The following is a 22,720-nucleotide window of genomic DNA, read 5'->3' as shown; positions in this document are numbered from 1 at the left end:
GAGATAAAGAAAGAGCATACTTCCTCCTGGGGATGGCATGGGAGAGAGCCAAAGGTATGGAGAGGAAAGATGGAGTGTTGTGGATAAGGAATGGCCAATGTAGGCTGGTCATCAAGTCCAGCCCCTTCATTTTGCATAGCAGGAAGCCAAGGACCAGAGAGGTTCAGGTATTTGCCCAGGGTCCCTTGGTAGTAAATGGTGGGAGCAGGACTCAAACCTAGGTCTGTGATTCCAAAGCCATCATTTTTCCCTATTGTGCTACCCTGCCTCCCTCTAGAACAGGGGCTCTTCGTCTTTGTGTGTATGTCTTTCCCGGAGATCTTTATGAGTAACACAGAAAACCATGTGCCTATGATGTGCTGGGGGCAGATCTGGACTTGTGGGGAAACCTGAGAGAAACTCTGGGGACTCCTGGAGGATTTCTAAGCCTATTTCTCTGTTTAAGTATTTGGAAATGATCCAGACAGTCATTAAGGGCCAGGAGAAATAAAAACAAAACATTCTGAGTCCACCATTGCCCTTCCTTGGTCATCTGGGTGTTCTGTGCCAGGAACAGTTTGTAAAGAAATGGGAACAGTAGAAAGGCCGGGAAAAGGGACATAAATTGGGTCGTCATTCAAACTCCTGGACTTCCCTTGCCAAATTCTTGTACCCTGTTAAAAAAAGAGACAGAAATAGTGCATTAAAAGAAAAAAAAAAAGAAAACCAAACCAATTCATTGAAGGAATGACAGGAGATGCCTGTATACCAGCTCCAGCTGCAGTAGCTGGATCTGTGATTTCACTAGGGTAGGGGACTTAGTCCCTTAGTCCACAGTGTGGACCCTGTGGCTTAAACTCATGGGGGGGGGCAGGGCGACAAGGGAGCTCCTGGCAGATCTTTCCAAGAGTGAGGATCTGCAACTGCTTCTTAGTTGTCTGGGGGCACAGCCAATCTAAGGGAATGGTCCAAGGGCACAAAGTTCATATGTATCAGGAGCAGTAATTGTGGCAAATATGATGTAAGGCCTTAAGGTTTGCAAAAAACCAAAAATACCCTTTGCAGAGATCATCTCCTTGGAGTCTAATAAGCATTCTGGAAGGTAGATTATTATCCCTATTTTAAAGATGGGAAAACTGAGTTTGAGAAAGATTGTGTGACTTAGGGTGACAGGATCGTTGCTTTAGAACTGGAAGGAAATTTAGGACTCAGCTAGTCCAACTCCATTCATTTTACAGACGAGAAAATTGAGGAGCAGCCAGGTGATGCAGTGGATAGAACACAGGCCCTGAAGTCAGGAGGACCTGAGTTCAAATCCAAGCCTCAGACACTTACTGGCTGTGTGACCCTGGGCAAGTCCCCTAACCCTGATTGTCTCAAAAAAAGAAAGAACAAGAAAACTGAGGCACAGAGATTAACTGATTTGCTCAGGATCACACTTCTAGTGAGCGCCTAAGAGAGGGATTCGAACCCAAGTCTTGTGCCTCCAAGTCCACGGTCTTATATGCATTACATAATTGGCCTAATGTTACATAGCTAATACCTCTCTGAAACAGGATTTGAAATCAGGTCTAGGTCTTCCTTAGCTGTATTCAGGCAAGCATAACATTCAGAGTGAAGGAGAACATAGATTTGACCTTGGCCCAGGTCAAATCACATCTGGAGTGTTGTTTCCAGTTCTGGGTCTAGCATTTTAGGAAGGATATTGACAGACTGGAATGAGTCCCAAACTGAGTGGGGGTGGTGGTGGTGGTGGTGGGGTGTGTGTGTGTGTGTGTGTGTGTGTGTGTGTGTGTGTGTGTGTATGTACTGGAAATTATGCCTTGAATGAATCAGTGGAAGGAAATCAAATGTTTAAAGCTTGTACAAAGGAAGTAGATGGAGAGGGGACATGACAACTGTCTTCAGGTAATTGCAAGGCTGCCCTGGTTAGATGTGTTCTACTTGTCCCCTACAACTAGGAATGAGTAAAGAAGTTGTAAAGGGGCTAATTTAGATTTGAAGGGAGGAGAACATTCCTAAAAACTGGAGTGAGCCCAACATGAAAGGGGATGCTTGGAGAGCTGCTGGTTTCTCCCTTAGTGAAGGTTGTTAGGAAGAGACTAGATGACCATGTGCCAGTGATGGGGCAGAGGGGATTCTTGGATAGGAAGACCTCCTAAGTCCCTTCCAACTCCAATTCTGGGACAATAGATTCACTTAAAAGGGCAAGACCTGGGGGCAGCTAGGTGGCACAATGGATAGAGCACTGGCCTTGGAGTCAGGAGTACCTGAGTTCAAATCCGGCTTCAGACACTTAACACTTACTAGCTGTGTGACCCTGGGCAAGTCACTTAACCCCAATTGCCTCACTAAAAAAAAAAAAAAAAAAAAGGGCAAGACCTGTTTATTTTTCATCAGCTTCAGGGCATCTCAAGTGATAATACATATATATATATAGAGAGAGACAGAGAGACAGAGAGAGAGAAGAAGAAGGAGGAGGAGGAGGAGGAGGAAGAGAATGAAGAAGGGAGGAGGAGGAAGGGAGGGAGGGAGGGAGGAAGGAAGGAAGGAAGGAAGGAAGGAAGGAAGGAAGGAAGGAAGGAAGGAAGGAAGGAAGGAAGGAAGGAAGGAAGGAAGGAAGGAAGATTGATTGGTAGATCCTTTCTGATACATACCATCCTCTGTGCTGAGTTCTGGAGATACAAATAAAAAGCGAAACAGTCCCTGTTCTCCATGGAGCTCACACAGATATCAGAACACTTGGTTTTAATTTAATGCTTTAAAAAATCCCTGAGGCAAAAATAAAATATTTTGCGTTCCCCCCAAAAGAAATGTTAGCGGCTCTTCTGAAAAGGTAGCGTTTAGCACAGGCCTGGCACGGCACATAGCAGGCCCTTCAGAAATTCGAGCTGATTGATATGACAAGAGATGGCATAGAGGGTCTGTGTGCACACACCTCCTGCAAGGTCCTTCTCCGAGGCTCTGCCATTCTTTGAAGGCTCAGAAAGGAAAGACCGTCGGAGCTGTTTCTACAATGAAGGATGGGTGAACTTGGCCTGTGAATCTATCAAATGCAAGCGCGCTGAGTGCAAGCCTCTTGTGCGTGTAAGCTGGGTTGGTGAGTCGAGAATGGGCCACCAGTCCTAGAGACGATGGGCACCGTGGTAAGGGGGCGCTTCCGGGACTGGCACGAAAGCCCCAGTGATTTCGTTTGTTTGTTTGGGTGGGGGTGGGGTGGCATTGTGAGGTCTATTGTGGGAGGATCTGCCAGTCTGACCGACGTCTGCAAACAGGCAACAGAACTTGGGGTGGAGTGTGGGGGGGAGGGGGAGGCGGGGTGGCGGCCAGCGAACCTTTAACTCCTGGGAAGATTCTCCAGGGTGAGTGGATGCACCCAGAAAGGGAGAGGGGTGCTGGCTTTGTAGGTCCGGGGGCTCAAGGGAGGGAAGAAGGAAGGGGTGACTTCTTGGGGGATGGAAAGAAGAGGCTTGGAGGTCGATGGCACGGAGCGGGTGGGCTCTGCTGGACTGGTGGGCAGAATGGGACTAGCGGAGCCCTGGCGTAGCGGTCTGTGGCCAGGGCCCTCCTCCTTCCCCCAAACCACCCACTCACCTCCCCCACCCCCGGCTGGGGTGCTCCCCAGCCGCCTGTGCTCCGCCTCCCACGTCCCCTCCCCCAGGTCCGGCGCTCAGGGAGGGGGGAAAACCTGGGAGGGCTGGGGCTGTGGCGCCGGCTGCTACTGCTGCTGCTGTTGCTGCCGCCGCTGCTGTCGCCGCCGCCGCCACCGCCACCACCACTACCCCTGGAGTTGGCCTTGGCCATGGCGGGTGGAGGAGGAGGCGCTGGGGGCCCAGGCCGGGCAGATTCAGCAAGGGGGCCACCAAACCTAATCTAGCCTAGCCTGGGGAGGTGGCCATCCCCAGCCCATCATGAGCTTGGCCCTGCAGGAGCTGGGCGGAGGCGTGAGTGTGGGGCTGGGAGCCAGAAACGTGGAGGCAGGAGGGCGGGAGGTGGGAGGCTGGGACCCTGGGTCTGGGGTAGGGTGGGGTGAGGGCGCTGCCAAGAGGCTCGGGACGAGGGGAGCGGAACAGAACGTAGAAAGCCATCTCTGGGAGGGTGGGGGGCAGGAGATGCGATCCAGAGCCCATCTCCCTACCTTTCCACCTTCACCGCTACTCAACCCTAGTCTGGCTCCTGCCCCTGCGCATCCAGAAAAGACTATTGAGTGAGCGATGCCCTAGAAGGAAAAAGCAGGGGGGGATGGGAGGGGGATGCGGGGGGGGGGGGAGCTGCCCTCACCGCCTCCTGCCTGGACTTTCAGTGAATACACTGTGTAGATCCTACCTCCACACCCTTACCTCAGCCGTAGGCTGTGCCCTGCTTCAGGCTGACCAGTAGGCAGTCTTGGGAGCGTCATGCGGAGGGGAGCCCCAGAGGGGAGCTGGCTGCAGCCCTAGCAAAACCAGCCAAACAGACAGACATACAAACAAACTGCGGCCCAGTGGGGGGGGGGGAGGTGGAAATGCGGGAGGAAGAGGCCCTGCCTTTACCCCCTCTGCACCTTCACCTCACCCCTAGTCTGTGACTTGGCCCAGGTCCTCTCGAGAGCTTTCCTGCAGGATTGTTGCACTTGAAGTTGGGGTTGGGGGGGCGGGGGAGAAAAGAAATGGAGGGGGCCCTTTTCCTTGGACTGTGGAACAGGAAATCTGGGTGGAGAAAGAGTTGGAGAGCAGGGGGAGGAGAAAAAGCTGACAATAACTAGTCCCCTCTCTCCTACATCTGTCCAGTTCTTCCTTTGTGTGCTTGGACAGCCCCTTGCAAACTGCCGTAGGGCAGGGACCATCTCCTCTTCTACCTCCCCTATCCCACTACGGTAAGGGAAGCTTTCTGAGGGCAGGTCCATTCCCAGATCTCTGCCCTCCCCCCATTCTCCATACATAGGAAATGTGTAGTGAACGACATTGGTTGAACAGACACAGGCATTCTAGGGACCCAGCCAAAGCAGGTGGGAGAGAAGGAGCTGGGGGCCCTAGAGAAAGCAAATTCTCCCTCACTCTGACACCTGTTTCTCTGCCTACATCTCTGCAGATGTTGGAGTATAAGCGAGCTACCCTTCGGGATGATGAGGCTCCTGAGCCTTCACCAGATGGCATTGCCTCTCCTGACACAATGGAGGTCTGCATGATCTAAGGGGGGGGTGGTCTTGGGGAAGAGGATATTGCCCTGCAGTCAGCTCTCTTCCCCTGGCTCACCTTTTAGTTGTGGGAGGCAAGAAGATGCAGTGGACCTGAACTGGAATCCTGGCTCACACATTTACTAGCTGTGTGACCTTTGACAGGATGGGGGGGGGGGTGCTGGACCAGATGATTCAGCTCCAGAGCTTTTAATCTGTGACCTCTCTAGGCCTCAGTTTCCCCATCTGTACCATGAGGAGCGTTGGGCTGGGGGACCTCCAAAGTCCCCCAAGTTCTGAATCTCTAACCCTTCTTACTGTGCCAGCCTGACCCCCCATTTGTGTCCACTCTCCCTGAACTGAGAAGCCAGCAGGCCAAGACTGCATAAATGGGCTGGATGCAACGAGTTGTTTGTAGCTCACTGATCGGAGCTAGCCCAACTGATTACTAATATTAGGCTGATATTCACATATAGTCCCATTTACAAAAGATTGTCCACACCTTCTCATTTGACTGTATCAATGACAGATCTGAGGCAGCATGGTTTAATGGGAAGAGGGTCAACCCTGGAATTAGTAAGACCCAGGTTGAAGTATAGACTCTGATACTTATACCAACTGAGGGTCCCCAAGCAAGTGACTTACCATCTCAATGTCTGCGACAAGCTCTAAGACTGCAATCAATCAACGTTGGTTAAACAACTACTATGCGCTAAGCTGCAAATACAGATAAGCTACAAATCTGTGTTGGTGGAGTTCCCTACATGGATGAAATCACAGGTCTGGACTTTCCCCCACCCCACCTACAAAAATTAATAATTACCTGACTCAGCTTACATCCCACTTCAGAAGGGGAAGCTGGCTATAGCTGAGAGTAGAAGCTCATCTCTCACATGGGCTGTATGACCTTGGGAAAGTCACTGAAGTTCCCTAAGCCTCAGTTTACTTCTCTATAAAATGGGGGTTCTATTTATAATATTTAATCCTATTATGATATAACTGCCCAGGGTCACACACTTGGTCTAGATCAGAGTTGAACTCAGGTCTTCCTGACTCCTCTTCCCAAGATACCATACAGCTTTTTCTTTATCATGATTTTAGTCAGGCCAGAAGGAATGACAAGTATTTCACAGACAGAGTAGTATATAGTATTATAAGAGTTATAGTATTCCATTGAGTGTGTCCCACATGAGGCGGTGGGGCATACCATTGGCATCAGGAAGACCTCAGTTCTAATCCTGCCCCCCTGCTACATTTTGCCTGTATGATACCAGACCACCTTTCTGTGCCTCAGCAATTCTCTAAGACTATAAGTTGTAGAATAGTGGCTGGGCTTCATCAGTGAAGGGAGTTTTCACACTAGAAGGACCCTACACTCATGGAGTCACATGTGTGGACCCCAAACTCCTCAACCCATTTCCTACCGTTACTGTGAAGATCAAATGAGATCAGTTATAAAAAGTGCTTTGCAAACCTCAAAGCACTATACAAATGAGAGGGGTGAGACAGTGGATAGAGCATTGGCCCTGGATTCAGGAGGACCCGAGTTCAAATGCAGCCTCAGACACTTGACACTAACTAGCTGTGTGACCCCAGACAAGTCACTTAACCCTCATTTCCCTGCAAAACAAAACAAAATAAAACAAATGGGAGGGGTTAGAATTATGATTACTTAGATATATCTGCCCCTTGACTTTCCTTTCTAGTTTTCCATCAGCATTATTCAGAGGAAAAGAGTGATTATTAGTATTATTATTTTTTGCTGGGCAATGAGGGTTAAGTGACTTGCCCAGGGTCACACAGCTGGTAAGTGTCAAGTGCCTGAGGTTGAATTTGAACTCAGGTCCTCCTGAATCCAGGGCCAGTGCTCTACCCACTGCACCACCTAGCTGCCCTAAGAGTGATTATTATAGAGTTAGAGGACATGGGTTAAAATCCCATGTCTGATGCTCACAACCTCTATGACCTTGAACAAATCAATACTTAGCTTCTCTGGGCCTCAGTTTCCTCCTCTGTAAAAGGAGCAGTTGGGGCTGAATAACCTCTGGGGTCCTTTCCAGCCTTAGATGTATGGTCCCAGATTACTTTATCTTCCTGGGCTCAGTTTCCTTCTACCCTTCGTTCAATGATCCTATGATCTCATAATCTCCATTTCCCTTAGAGAACCACAACCCTGAGAGTGTCACTCAATTAGGTTGTGCAGTGGTTAGCGCATTGGGTCTGAAGCCAGAAAGACCCAAGTTCAAATCCTGCCTTAGCCATGTACTAGTGATGTGACCCTGGGCAAGTCACTCAACCATTATCTCCCTCAGTTTCCTTATCTGTGAAATGGAGATAATAATAGCACCTACCTCCCAGGGTTGTTAGGAAGATCAAATAATATCTTATCTGTAAAGTCCTTAGCATAGTGCTTGGCACATAGTAGGTGCTATATAAATACTAGTTGTCACCATAGTCGTCATCACCACCACCACCACCATCATCATCATCTTCTTCTTCCTCCTAGTTTATAGCCCCTTCCTCTCTTTCTCTTCACTTTGTCCCCCTAGGTGGGCTTCCGGAAAAGGTCAGGACATCTCCTGAGCTCCCGAACACAGCTAGAACTGACTTTAATGGGCATCTCTCTGCTGTTGGGCATCTTGCTCTTGGTCTGTTCCATTACCCTGGGGATCCAGTACAGCCAAGGTAGGTGAAGCCCAGGCTGCCACACACCCATACATGCACACACCCTGCCTTTGAGGGCCAGCACTAAAAATGCCCTGCGTCTGGAGGCAGAAGCCTAGCTTCGAATCCCAGTATAGCACTTAGTAGCTTCATGAGCTTGAGGATTGGTACCAAGAAAAACATCCCGAGGAGATCATAAGCTTTTTGGGGCAGCAGCAATCGTTTCATTCTTTTCCTTTGTAGCAATGCTCAGTGCCTGAGACAGGGCCTCACACTCAGTAGAGACTCACCAAATGCTTATGGAATGAATGAAGAATGAGAAATGTTCCCACATGGAATGGGTTGCCTCTGGAGGTAGGGGGCTCTTCCTCCTTGGAGCTCCTCAAACAGAGGCTGGAGTACTAATTTTTGGGGATGTCATAGGGAAGACTCCTTTTCTCATACTTGGTCACTACTGAGGCCTCTTCCAACTCTGAGATTTTGTTATGTGACCTTGGACAGGTCATTGGATACAATATGGTACAGTGGAAAGAGTGCTGCGTGTAGAGTCAGATGACTGGGTTCAAATCTCAGTCATAGAACTGAAGTACTTGTCTGACCCTGAGCAAGGTATCTAACTCTCTGGGCCTCAGTTTCCTCATCTGTAAAATGCCAGAGGTTGCCCCAGATAATCTCAAAGGTCTCTTTTAGTTCTAAATCCTAGGACCCTCATTCCTAAGATCTCTTCTATTCAGTTTAGGGAGGTAGTTGAGGAGTGAATTCATGGTGGAATACCTAGGAGGAGTGTGTATGGGGGGATGGGGCCCTTGAGTTCTTCCTGCCTTGGTACTTGACTTCTTTCCCATTAGAACAGGGCTTCTTAAACTCTTTCTACTTGCTACTGTTTTTTGCCTGATCAATTTTTACTTGACCCTGGATATATAGATATATAAAATATATACATAACTTTTTACTGTGGCCAAATTTTTCACAACCCCCACATTCAGTTACTCTACCCCATATGGGGTTGCAACCCACATTTTAAGAAGATTTGCATTAGACTATGAGCTCTGCAGGGGCAGGGACTGTCTTTTGCTTTCCTTGCGTCTCCATATAGCATAATGCCTGGCACATAGTAGGTATATAATAAATGTTTATGTGACTGACTGGCTTTCCTCCCAGGTTTTCTCTCTTTATGGCTTCCTTACATCTATGGCTTCCTCTGTGCTTCTTATTTTCTGGGGGAAATGGTTCAATTTTCCTCAAATAAAAAAAGGAATTGAACTAAGTAAACTGTAAGGTGCTTTACAACTCTAAATCTATGAATCCATGATTACAGCATGTAAATTCCATCAGCCGATCGATCAACAAGTATTTACTAAGCACCCACTCCCTGTGTGTCAGGAACTCTTTTAGATACTGGAGATTCATATATAAAAGTGAAACAGTCCTTGCTCTCAAGAAGTTTATATTCTATTTGGGGTATATACGGACAATTCATAGGCAGGTGGATAGAGAATGTATACAAAATAAATACACAATGATTTTGAAAAGACTGACAAATGGGGGGTTCAGAAAAGGCCTTTTGAATGAGGTAACACTTGAGTTGAGCCTTGAAGCAAGCTTGGGGTTTCAATAGGCAAAGGTGAGGAGGAAGAGAATTCCAGGCATGGGAAACTGCTTGGGCAAAAGCTTGAAGGTAGGAGATGGAATGTTGTGAAAAGGCAACTTCAAACATTTCAATTTGTCTGGTACTTAAAGTGAGAGAAATTAAGGTGTAATTATCGTGGACTGATAGTCTAAAACCACATTATAAAGGGCTTTAGAAGCCAAACAGAAGACTTTATAGGTTGTCCTCTGTTGGTGGGCAAACAATAAAAATTCTTGGGCATTAGAGTGATAGTCAAATCTGAGTTTTAGGAATATCAATTTGCAAGCAGAATAATAAATAAAACTTATCTTAAAATGCTAAGTAGTGTGTATGCAAAATCAAGAGCAAGTATTATCTATAATAGGGATAAATCAGAAGCCTTTCCAATAAGATCAGGGTGAAACAAGAATGTCTATTATCACCATTGTTATTAAATATTGTACTGGAAACATTCATTGTAGCAATAAGATAAGAAAAAGAAATTGAAGGGATGAGAGTAGGCAATGAGGAAATAAAACTCACTTTTTGCAGATGATATGATGGTACAGTTGGAGAACCCTAGGAATCAACTGAAAAACTGGTTGAAACAATTAACAACTTCAGCAACGTTGCAGGATATAAAATAAGCCCACACAAACCATCAGAATTTTTATGTTACCAACAGAACCCATTAGGAAGAGATATAAAGAGAAATTCCATTTAGAATAACTATACATCATATAGAATACTTGGGAATCTACCTGCCAAGACATACACAGGAACTATCTGAACACAATTACAAAACACTTCACACAAATAAAGACAGAGCTAAACTATTAGAGAAATATTAATTGTTCATGGGTAGACTGAGCCAATGTAATAAAATGGCAATATTACCTAAATTAATTTACTTATTCAGTGCCATACTAATCAAAATACCAAAGAATTTCTTTATAAAGCTAGAAAAATAATAACAGAATTCATCTGGAGGAGCAAAAGGTCAAGCATTTCAAGGGAATCAATAAAAAAAAATGTAAAGGAAGGAGGTCTAGCGGTATCAGATCTCAAACTATATTACAAAGTAGTAATCATCCCTCAGACACTTAATACTAGCTGTGTGACCCTGGGCAAGTCACTTAACCCCAATTGACTCACCAAAAAAAAAACCCAGAAACAAAACAAAACAAAAAAGTAGTAATCATCAAAACACTAAGAAATATAGTGGTTGGTTAATAGACTAGATAAGGGACCCAATATACACAGTAACCTTATGGTTGATAAGCTCAAAGATCCCAGATAATGAAGCCAGTACTATTTGACAAAACTGCTGGGGAAAGTGGGAAACAGTCTGCAGAAACTAGGCATAGATTAACATCTTGCACCTTTTGTCAAGATGAGCTCCAAGTGGGTACATGATTTAGAAGCAAAAGCAAATTAGCAGAGCATGGAAGAAATTACCCATCAGATCTATGAATTGGGAAGGAGTTCATAACTAAACGAGAGGGGGGGGCGGTTCATGGAAGGTAATAATTTTGATTACATAAAATTTAAAAGTTTTAGCACAAACAAAACCAATACAGCCAAAATTAGAAGAAAAGCAAGAAACTGGGGGGAAGTCTTTGCAACACATTTTTCTTTTCTTTTTTTTGGCAGGGCAATGAGGGTTAAGTGACTTGCCCAGGGTCACACAGCTAGTAAGTGTCAAGTGTCTAAGGCTGGATTTGAACTCAGGTCCTCCTGAATCTAGGGCCAGCACTTTATTCACTGCCCCCACAACAAGTTTTTCTGATGAAGGTCTCATTTCCACTTCTCTTTGAATTCCCAGCCCCTTGAATAGATCCTGGCACAAAGAAGGTGCTTAATTAATGTTTCTTGCTCGATTTCTTCACCCTATTCTTTGGGTATCAGGTTTCTCCTCCCTTGTTGTTGAAGGAGGATCTTTCTCCCTCACCTTTTCTCAGCCACAGTCTCCTTAAATAATACCTGCCTGAGCGAAGCCTGCATTCGGGTGGCTGGCAAGATCCTGGAGTCCCTGGACCGTGAGGTGAGCCCCTGTGAAGACTTTTACCAATTCTCCTGTGGTGGCTGGATGAGGCGAAACCCACTCCCTGATGGCCGCTCCAGATGGAATACCTTCAACAGCCTCTGGGACCAGAATCAGGCTGTGTTGAAACATTTACTTGGTGAGCCACCTGGGTTCTCTAGAGAATGAATGGGGAGGGTCAGACCAGAGGCTAGGGGCTCCTCAGGGAGGGAAAGGCAAGTGGGGATCCCAGTGACAAGAGAAAAGCAGGCGGGGCCACCCAAGCAGGGTAAGCTCACAACAAGAGGCCTAATGGCACAGGTCAGCACAGACTTTAGTATGTGATCAAAGCTCACCTCACGATTACTACCTGCTTTGTATAAGACACTTTACTGGGGGCAGCTAGGTGGCACAGTGGATAAAGCACTGGCCCTGGATTCAGGAGGACCTGAGTTCAAATCTGGCCTTGGACACTTGACACGTACTAGCTGTGACCCTGGGCAAGTCACTTACCCCTCATTGCCCCACCACACACACAAAAAAAAAAACCCAAATAAGTAAATAAAAATAATTTTTAAAAAAAGACACTTTACCTTAATGGGCCTCAGTTTCCTCTTCTCTAAAGTAAAGACTTCGACTAGAGGGTCTCTAAGATCTGGGATCTGTGCTACCCAGAGTGGCTGGACAGAGCAGAGCAATGGGAAGAGTCTTTACTTGAGAAGTAAAAGAAAAAGATTTTAGACTCTGCTCTGCCCTTACCTTACTAAGGGGACCAGCCAGTCCCTTCCCGCACTGGACCAGTTCTCTCAGTCAATTTGAGAATGAATCAGATGCTGTCCAAGGTACTGATGTGAGTTAACATTCTATAATAATAATAATAACAAATGATTCAGTCTCTAAAGTGCTATAAAGATTACAAAACCCTTTGTTCACTAGTACCCTCTGCAGTGTGGAGGTCAAGGATTGTCATCTCTATTTCCTTTTTTTTTAAATTTCACAATGATTTCTTTGGTGTTGTCCAGTAGTGTCAAACTGAATCCCTGCAGGTGCAGTTTGACTTAGAAAACAACATAGGAATATTATTTGTGTTTTGTTATATTTTGATTTTGTTAAATATTTCCCAATTATCTTTTTAAAAATTTATTATTTTTTTTTTGGTGAGGCAATTGGGGTTAAGTGAATTGCCCAGGGTCATACAGCTAGTAAGTGTCAAGTGTCTGAGGCAGCTAGGTGGAGCAGTGGATAAAGCACCGGCCTTCGATTCAGGAGGAACTGAGTTCAAATCCAGCCTCAGACACTTGACACTTACTAGCTGTGTGACCCTGGGCAAGTCACTTAACCCTCATTGCCCCACCAAAAAACCAAACCAAAACAAAAAAATGATATAAAAGGGGTAGCTAGGTGGCGCAGTGGAAAGAGCACTGGCCCTGGAGTCAGGAGTACCTGAGTTCAAATCCGGATTTTATTTTTTAGTGAGGCAATTGGGGTTAAGTGACTTGCCCAGGGTCACACAGCTAGTAAGTGTTAAGTGTCTGAGGCCGGATTTGAACTCAGGTCCTCCTGACTCCAGGGCCAGTGCTCTATCTACTGCACCATCTAGCTGCCCCCCAATTATCTTTTAATCTGGTTTGAGCAGCACTCAGGAGTGTTGTGGACCAAATGCATCCAATGGGCCTCTTATTTGATTGACATCTCTAACAGTTTTAGAGAGCCACCTAAGGGCCCAGAGAGGGTCACACAGTGAGTACATATTAGTGGTGGGACTTGAACCCAGGTCTTCCTAACTTTGAGGCCTGAGTGCCTCTTATATTGTTGTCCATTTTCTGGGTGAAAAAACTGAGGTTCAGAAAGGCAAACTAATTTGCCCAAGTTCATACAACTTAGAGATATTGGCGCCAAGATTTGAATAGAGGCAGCTGGTAGCACCAGAATGCATAGAGCATTAGGCCTGGAGTCAGGAAGACCTGAGTCCAAATCCAGTTTCAGACACTAGCTGTGTAGCCCTGGGCAAATCAATTAACCTCTGCGGCCTCAGTTCTCTCACCTAGAAAATGGGAATAATAACAGCCCCTACCTTCCAGGGTTCTTGTAAGGATTAACTGAGGTAATAATTGCATAGTGTTTAGTACAGTGCCTGGCATATAGTAAGTGCTATATAAATGTTGGCTATTATTTTTCCTTACTGTAGATCCAAGGCTCTTTCCGCTAAAGCAAATTACCTCTAGGGTTCTAGGAAAGGAATTAAATTGGAGCCCAGTAAGAGTTCCCACCACTTTTTTGACACTTAGATCACAGTATTCTCCTCCATTTATTTTCTAGTTTAGCCAAATCAGTCTTCTTCTTGTTCCACAGACTCTATACCTTTTCCAGGCTACTTACCTGGCCAAGAACCCTCAGTGGCTCCCTATTGCCTCTAAAACAAAACACAGATTTCTTTTCTTTATTTATAAAGTACTTCCCAAGCTTTCTCTAGCCTATCTTTCCAACTCTGTTCTTCATCACCTCCCTTCACATACTCTACCATCCAGTCCAATTGGCCCACTTACTGTTTTCAGACCATGGCATTTTCTGGGCTCCCTCTATGCCTTTGCCTGGAATATACTCCCTTCTCACCTTTTCCTCTCAGAATTCTTCAAGATCAGCTCAGGTGCCTGCAGGTGCCACCTGCTATGGGAGGGCTTTCCCAGGCTCCTGGCTGTTTGTTCTTCCTTCCTCCTCAGAAAATATTTCTGGTCAAATAGTTATTGTATTTATTTATGTTTCATTTTTATTTATTTAATTTATTTACCTGCTTAAATATGCAGATGCAATTAAGCTCCTTAAGCTCAAAGACTATTTTGCCCCTTCCACCCCCAGAGCCCAGCATGGAAACCTATGTGCAGATTGCAGCCCATTTATCACTGAGTAGATACATACTGTGAAATTGTGGTGCAATGGAAAGAGAAGAAATCCTGGGTTCAAATCCCAGCTCTGCCACTTCCTACCTGACTAACCTGAAACAAATCACCTTTACCTCCCCATGCCTCAGTTTCTTTTTCTGTAAAATGAGGGGTTTGGCTTGATGACATCCAAGATCCCTTCCAGCTTCCAACTCTAGAGTCTCTGATTTTATGTCCTTCTTAGAAGCTACCTTCTCCATAAGGCCTTTCTCAATGCCCCCAGCTACAAGAACTTCTCCCTTGAATTTGTTCTATACATAGAGCTAGAGGTAGACATGACCTTAGAGGGCAGCTAGACTAACACACTCCTTTACAACTGGGGAAATTGGGACTCAGAGACATTAAATTACTTGTCTAGGGTCATACCAATAGGAAGCCCTGAGCTTAGGTATATATTGGGAGGCACAATGAAAACATCTGTCTTCATTTTTCCCTGGAGGATAACTTTCCTTAGTCTTCTGTATCCATAGAGCATTGGCCCTGGAGTCAAGTGAACCTGAGTTTAAATCTCGCCTCAGACACTTACTAGCTGTGTGACCCTGGGCAAGTCACTTTACCACAACTGCCTCCACACTCACTCGATCACTGACATACTCACTCACACATACACACACTCACTTTCTCACACACACAAATCTTCTATAAATATCATGCTGATGGATCAAGCATAAAGCCCATAAATATTATCTCCCTGACAGACTGACCCTAAGCCCCTTGAGGTGAAGGACTGTTTTGCTTTTGTCTCTTGCAGTCCACTGACTAGCACAGTGCCTGCCGCATATTAGGTCCTTAGCTTTTTGAGCCCAAATCATCTAAGACATGAAGTGGAGGGTCTGCAGTGACTTGTCCAGCTAGTATCAGGCAGCATTGAAACCCAGGTCTTTTTGTCACCAACCTCTCTCTCTACCCCACACTGGCTTCCTCAACAGCCTTGAAAAAGTTAGAGACTGATTAAATGATGAATGGATGAAAGAATGTGTAGTCCTGGTGAAGTGAGTATCGAGAGATCTTGTGGTGTCCAGGTACTCCACAGGGATTCTCTGGATGGAGGTTGAGAAGCCAAGGCTCGCCTTCCCTTCAGAGCTCCCTATGGGTAATGGCCTGGTGAGGCCAAGAGCAAGCAGCAGCAACAGCCCCCTCACCTAGATCACTGGCTATTGGCAGTATATTCTACCTCCCCCTGACATATTGGCAGAGAGGAATCATGGGATCCCAGATCTGGGGCTAGAAGGGATCCTAGAAGACAGAGAGACTGGGTAACTGGCCCAGGGTCACACAGCTAGTCAGTGTCTGAGGCAGGATTTGAAGCCGGGGATGGTGACTTGGAGCCCTCTCCCACACACAGAGAATGAGACCTTCAACTCCACCAGCGAGGCAGAGCGCAAGACCCAACGTTACTATCTCTCCTGCCTCCGAGAGCAACGAATTGAAGAGCTGGGGGCCCAGCCCCTCCGAGACCTCATCGACAAGGTGGGACTGGACCCGGTTCAGGAATGAGGATGTGGGGATTGCTCATGGGAAAAATGGAGGAGAAAGAGAGGGTCAGAAGGACGTTCCTGGCAGGGCCTTCCTTCTTCCCAGGGCCAGAGGAAAAAGCGAGTTCAGGAGCCAGGGATACTCTTGGGTTTCCTCTCTTTTAGATTGGTGGCTGGAACATCACAGGACCCTGGGCACAGGACAACTTCATGGAAGTGTTAAAGATGGTGTCTGGGACCTACCGGGCCAGTCCATTCTTCACAGTATATGTCAGTGCTGATGCCAAAAGCTCCAACAGCAACGTCATTCAGGTGAGAGGCTGGGCAGGTACCGGACCTGGGCTGGGAGGAGCCCTCCTTGGACAAAGTGTGCCCTTGGATCCCTGGACCAATAACAGCTGCTGGAGGGAAGCTCACAGGGATGCCTCCTCCCCACTGCTCTGGCATCCAAGACAACCCTTTTCCCTTCTGCTATAGGTGGATCAGTCTGGTCTCTTTCTGCCTTCCAGAGATTACTACCTGAACAGGACAGCCAATGAGAAAGTAAGGAGCCTCCCTATAGGCTGCCCTGTCCTCTTTTTTTTTCCTGTCCTCTTGTTTCCTCTGTTCATGGGGGGTTGGGGCAATCCCACCTAGCAACACCTAAGTTAGTTTATTGTCATTCATTCAAATGACTAACATTTTCTGAGCCTCGATTTTGTTTGGAACACTGGCCTAGGTACTCTGAGTGGTACCAAGATGTGTAATATTAGATAGTTAGAGCTGGAAGGGACTGTGGTGGCCAGTGAGCCCAACCCCCTCATTTTACAGAGAGGCTTTGAGAGGGGAAGTGGCTTCCTCAAAGTCACACACCTGGTAAGTATCTGAGGCAGGATTTGAACCCAGGTTTTCCTGAGTTTACAGTCTAATTGGGAGAAGGGAGAAAAAAATAGATACAAAGGAGAAGGTGAGTGATGCTATTTTAATGGTATAGTAGTGTAGGAATTTAAAGGGAACAGAGATGACAACCACAGAATTTTAGAGCTGGAGTCCACCATTAAGCATGTATTATCTACTGTATGCCAGGTACTGGTGGTACCAAGTAAAAATGAAATAGTCAAGGGCAGCTAGATGGTGCAGTGGTGAAGTACCGGCCCTGGATTCAGGAGGACCTGAGTTCAAATCCGGCTTCAGACACTTGACGCTTACTAGCTGTGTGACCCTGGGCAAGTCACTTAACCCCCATTGCCCTGCAAAAAACAAACAAAAAGAAATAGTCTTTGCTGTCAAGGAACTTCTATTCTTTTGAGGACCCCCTGTTGGAAGGGACCTCATCCCCAATCTTGTCCAAATCATTGTTATTATTCAGTCATGTCCAACTCTTTGTGACTGCATTTAGGGTTTTCTTGGCAAAGATACTGGAGTGCTCTGCCATTTCCTTCTCCAGCTCATTTTACAGATGAGGAAATTGAGGCAAACAAGGTAAAGTGACTTACCCAGGGTCATACAATCAGCAAGTGCCAGATTTTAACTCAGAAAAGATGAATCTTCCCCATTCCAAGCCCAGCACTCTATCCACTTTACCATCTAGCTGCCATTGTCCAAATCATACCTGAAAAAAAGTTCTCATGACTGCAAACCTGAGAAGTGGTCATGCAGCCTTTGGCTAAATACCCCTCATGAGCCTTTACTAGCATCCAAAGCAGCCCTTTCCACTTTTGCATGGCTCCAATTAATGGGAAGCTTTTTGCAACATCAAGCCCAAATCTACCTCCAAAACTTTCACCCATTGCTTTTTTTTTTTGGTGTGGGGGGGGGGTGGCAATGAGGGTTAAGTGACTTGCCCAGGGTCACACAGCTAGTGTCAAGTGTCTGAGGCTGGATTTGAACTCAGGTCCTCCTGAATCCAGGGCCAGTGCTTTATCTACTGTCCCACCTAGTCCCCGCCCCACCATTGCTCTTTCTAGGGCAAAGAGACCAATTCCAATCCATTTACTATGTAGGACAGCCACTGTGTCATGTCCACCCTCTCTCCCGCCCTTCTCTGCATCCCCCAGCCCAAGTCTCCTCCTTTCCTTCAATCAATCCTTAAATGACCAGAGCTCAAGGCCTTTTACCATCCTGGCTACCCTCTTGGCAAGCCCTCCAGCTTATCAATGTCCTTCCTATACCCTGACACCCAGAACTGAATAGGGGACCCCAGATGTGATCTAACCAGAATTAGTTAACTATTACCTCCTTGTAATTAGTGTCTATGATCATTAGAGATGAGAGACTCTATTACCTCCTTATTTCTGGAGATGATGCCTCTTAATGTCGCTTATGATCACTATACTTTTTTGGCTGCTGACTCATTTCATGCTTGGAGTTCATTGATCCCTCAAGAAACCTTATGTCTCACCATACCTCCCTATCTTGTACTTAGAAAGTTGATTTTTGGACCCAAAGTGTAAAAGTTGACATTTATCCCTATTGACTTTCATCTTATCAGATTTATCTCAGTGTCCCAGCTAACTGAGATCCATTAGATATTAGCATTACCGGCGGGCAGCTAGGTGGCACAATGGATAAGGCACAGGTCTTGGATTCAGGAGGACCTGAGTTCAAATCTGGCCTCAGACACTTGATGCCTAGTAGTTGTGTGACCCTGGGCAAGTTACTTAACCCCCATTGCCCCACAAAACAAAAAACAAAAAAAACACGTTACCTGCTAGATATTAGCATTACCCCTAGCCCAAATTATTATTACCCTTTAGCTATTGTTCCCCTCCACCCCTCAGCTTTGTGTCACTTGCAGATCTGAGAAATGGTCCATCCTTGCCTTTATAAGAGTCACTGGTAAAATGTTAAACACAGGACCTCACTCAGATCCTTGGGGCACTCCACTGGAGACTTCCTTCTCACTTGACATTGGATCATGACTCTTCTTTCTTTCTTTTTTTTTTTTTTAGTGAGGCAATTGGGGTTAAGTGACTTGCCCAGGGTCACACAGCTAGTAAGTGTTAAGTGTCTGAGGCTGGATTTGAACTCAGGTACTCCTGAATCCAGGGCCGGTGCTTTATCCACTGCACCACCTAGCCGCCCCATGACTCTTCTTTCAACCAGGTCTGAATCCATCTATTCCATCTAATTATACAACCATTTCTCTTTCACAAGAATAACTAGAAATACTTTATTAAATGCTTTGCTAAAACCTAGGTAACCTATATCTCAAGTGGTTTAACATCTATCAAAAATAAAAAAGGAAATGGGATTAGTCTGCCATGACCTGTTTTTGATGAAGCCAACCTGTTACCTTGTGATCACTGCTTCCCTTTTCAGATGTTCACCAACCATCCCTTTAATGATATGTGCTAGAATTTGACTGAAAATCAAAATCTAATTAACTGACCTACAGTTTGAAGACTCTTCTTTTCCCTTTCTTGAAAACCAAAACAATATTTCCACTTCTCTGGTCCATCATTGCTTCCCCAAATCTCCCACATCTTTCACCCACCACTGAGTTATTCAACAAGTGTGTGGAACTGTTCTTATTATTTGACTGTAATGACTAATAAAGTGAAAGACCCATTCATATCCTCATGGAGCTTATATGCCCCTTATAATATGCATTTTTAAAGAGTAAGGAGTTGGGGCAGCTAGGTGGCACAGTGGATAAAGCACTGGCCCTGGATTTAGGAGTACCTGAGTTCAAATCAGACCTCAGACACTTGACACATACTAGCTGTGTGACCCTGGGCAAGTCACTTAACCCCCATTGCCCCACAAAAAAAAAAAAAGAAGAAAGAATAAGGAGTTAAGGAACAAAACTGGTCCATATTTTCCCAAGCATTTTTGTGTATAATAAATGACCAACCTAATTTTTTTTCACATGTCACTGAGAGTGATTCAATAATCTCACCTCCAATCCTTTCAGAATACCAGAATATAGATTTCATTTGGGCAATAATTCATTAATGACAGGTAGGTTGTCTCTTACTCTCTTTTTGTTTATATTGGGTATTGATTGGATAGTAGCCATTCTTGTTCTTTCCTTTCCTTAATCATATGTAAATCTAATCCAAAGGTCATTCTCCTTAGCAGAGAAAACAAAGACGAGATCCCTGCATTCTTTCTGTCCAATTGTTATTATCCCACCCAGCCCAGGCAGTAGTCTTGTCTCTTCCTGTATCCTCTTCTTTCCCCCAAAATTGTTTTAAAACAAATACCCTTTTGTTGTCCTTAACTTTCCTTGGGAGCCTTACATTATTCTGAATATTAAGACTCAAACTAGTGTTCTTACAGAACTGAGTCATACTTTTGTGATTCATTCCTGGTTTCCTGTTCTTCTACCTTCTGTACAGAACTTTTAAAAAGGTGGGGGATGATGTGTGTGGAACACTGTGTACAATATTAAACTTTTTTTTTATATGTTGGGTATTTTTGCTGAACTGTTCCTCTTCCTTTTTATTCTTTCTCATGGAGGATGGTTCTCTGGGAGGGGAAGAGGAAACAAGACCTTGGAAAATGTAGATGATGTAGAAACAAAAGGTATTAATGAAATTTTATTTTTAAAAATCTAAGTTGGTTGAAGAGTTCCCTGTGTATCCACATCCATCTTTTTAGACAACTACCCTTTTTCTTCTTTGTCAGAATTGTTTCCATGTGTGTTTCTAGATTATCACTCTTGAAAGTTTCCCAGACTTTCTAGGCTAACTTACCGTGGAGATTTTTAGTCCATGAGATTCCATCTTTTCCCCGAATCATTTGAAATCAATCTCCCCCAATCTTGGGTGCATGTCAGGCTATTACCGATATAACAAACTATTAAGGGGTTAGCATTCACTATAACCTGCCCAAAGTTCTCCCATTTTCACCCCAGCAAAATGGCCAGTAGTTTCTCTCCATGACTGAGAATCAGATATAAAATAGAATTTGCTCTTCCACATCAGTCCCTTCACTTTTTTTTAATGCTTTTTTTTTGGGGGGGTGGGGCAAAGAGGGTTAAGTGACTTGCCCAGTATCTGAGTCCAGATTTGAACTCAGGTCCTCCTGAATCCAAGGTCGGTGCTTTGTCTACTGCGCCACCTAGCTGCCCCCAAACCAAAAGTCCCTTCACTTTTGAAGGATAAAATGATTGTTTCATTCTTCTTTAAAGTCAAGAAATCAGCTGCTCTGCTTTAAGCTGAAAGTTCCATTATCTGGTTAACTGAAACCCCCATCACTAGGTGGCGCAATGGATAAACTGATGGGCCTAGAGTCAGCGAAGACCTGAATTCAAATCTAACTTCAGATGCATATTAGTTGTATGGCCTTGGAAAGGTCACTTAACCCTTCTTTGCCTCAGTTTCTTCAACTGCAAAATGGGGACCTGCCTTGCAGGATTGTTATGTTGATCAGATGAGATACATTTGAAAAATGCAATGTCTTGTGCATAGTTGGTACTATATAAATGCTAGCTATTATGATGATTATATTCATGCCTATATATGCTAAGTTTGTGATCAACTCTTTATCAATTTCCTCCTTCTGTCCAGATACTCTAATAACAAAATTTCTTCTGATTTTCCTTCCATTGATCATCACCCAAGTGTTTTCTACTCATGCTTGAATTTCCTCATGTGATTATATCTTCTTAATAGACAATGCTACCACTGCCTATCCTAACCCTACTGAATAAAGTAGCACCAGTCATGTTCCAGGCATGGATTTCATCTGAACAAGTCTCAATGACACCTAGATGATCAAAGTGACTTCTTTGTATTAGGACATCTTGTATCTCTTGCTTGTTGCCGAATATTTGAGGGAATGGCTTTTATTTCTGGTTGCTTTCTTGGAGTTTTTCTCCAGTGAACTTCTGGGTGTTTTGACTGCTCTTCTGCATTCAGTGTCGTTTTTTTTTGCAGGCGTCTATCAGGTTTTTGACAGGCAATTTATAATTTATAATTTTATAATTTATTTATAAATTTATAAGGAAATTTATAAGGAAATTTATAAGGAAATTTATAAGGAAATAACAAAGGATGAAGGAAGGTTGGAGTGGTAGGGAAGGACAGTCCACTTGATGCCGATGATGATGAAAGGAAAGGGAGAGGTCAGATTTGTAGCTTGATGAGGTAGCAGAGTTTATGGGGGTAGCCTGAGTTTATCTTGATGGAATTCCCCATACTAGAGGGCAGGGCTCATTGAGATTGGATTTTCACCTTTGTTTCTCTTGGAACCAGAAAATGCTAAGTAAATATTTGTTAGATTGAATAATGAAGATGCAATCAATTTATCATTCAGTAAATATGCATTTGTTAAGCCCTAATGCCAAGCCCAGGAGCAGCTTGGTGGTACAGGTCTGAAGTCTCAGGAACATTCCTTTTCCTGAGTTTAAATCCACCCTCAGATGCTTTCTAGCAGTGTGACCCTGGGCAAGTCACTTAATCCTGTTTGCCTTGGTTTCCTTATCTGTAAAATGAACTGGAGGGGCAGCTAGGTGGCACAATGGATAGAGCACCAGCCCTGGAGTCAGGGTAACCTTAACCTCAGTTGCTTCACTAAAAAAAAAAAAAGTAAAACAAACTGGAGAAGGAAATAGCAAATCACTCCAGTATCTCTGCCAAGAATACCCACAAATGAGGTCCTGAAGAGTCAGACAACTACAAAACAACTGAATAGCAACAACACAATACTAGACCCAACCAAAAGAAAAAAAGCATTCCTGCTTTCCATTTGCACTCTGAGGAAGTCTCCCTTAGTATCTTTTTTTTGTTGTTGTTGTGGGGCAATGAGGGTTAAGTGACTTGCCCAGGGTCACACAGCTAGCAAGTGTCAAGTGTCTGAGGCTGGATTTGAACTCAGGCCCTCCTGAATCCAGGGCTGGTGCATTAGCTGTTGCACCACTTAACTGCCCCCTAAGCATTCCTACTTTAA

The 22,720-nt window shown here is 44.9% G+C and overlaps 1 protein-coding gene across 5 annotated transcripts in view; it reads left to right on the top strand.

Annotated features, from left to right (window-relative positions):
* LOC122755870 (endothelin-converting enzyme 2) overlaps positions 1-22,720 on the top strand; it is a 53,191-nt gene that overhangs the window by 15,011 nt on the left and 15,460 nt on the right. The window contains exons 1-7 of one of the 5 annotated variants that reach the window (XM_044004786.1): positions 2,731-3,125; positions 5,050-5,136; positions 7,684-7,819; positions 11,369-11,590; positions 15,715-15,839; positions 16,010-16,156; positions 16,322-16,387. In XM_044004786.1, coding sequence (XP_043860721.1) covers positions 3,114-3,125; positions 5,050-5,136; positions 7,684-7,819; positions 11,369-11,590; positions 15,715-15,839; positions 16,010-16,156; positions 16,322-16,387 — 795 coding nt within the window. In that variant the 5' untranslated portion in view covers positions 2,731-3,113. Of the gene's footprint in view, positions 1-2,730; positions 3,126-3,278; positions 3,342-3,637; positions 3,924-5,049; positions 5,137-7,683; positions 7,820-11,368; positions 11,591-15,714; positions 15,840-16,009; positions 16,157-16,321; positions 16,388-22,720 lie in introns of those variants that run through there. The other 4 variants (XM_044004788.1, XM_044004787.1, XM_044004785.1 and 1 more) reach the window with 4 other exon arrangements.

Source organism: Dromiciops gliroides, chromosome 4 (assembly GCF_019393635.1).
Source record: "Dromiciops gliroides isolate mDroGli1 chromosome 4, mDroGli1.pri, whole genome shotgun sequence".
Taxonomy (NCBI): Eukaryota; Metazoa; Chordata; class Mammalia; order Microbiotheria; family Microbiotheriidae; genus Dromiciops; species Dromiciops gliroides.
Note: the sequence above shows the minus strand (reverse complement) of the source record. Positions and strands in the feature narration are given on the sequence as shown.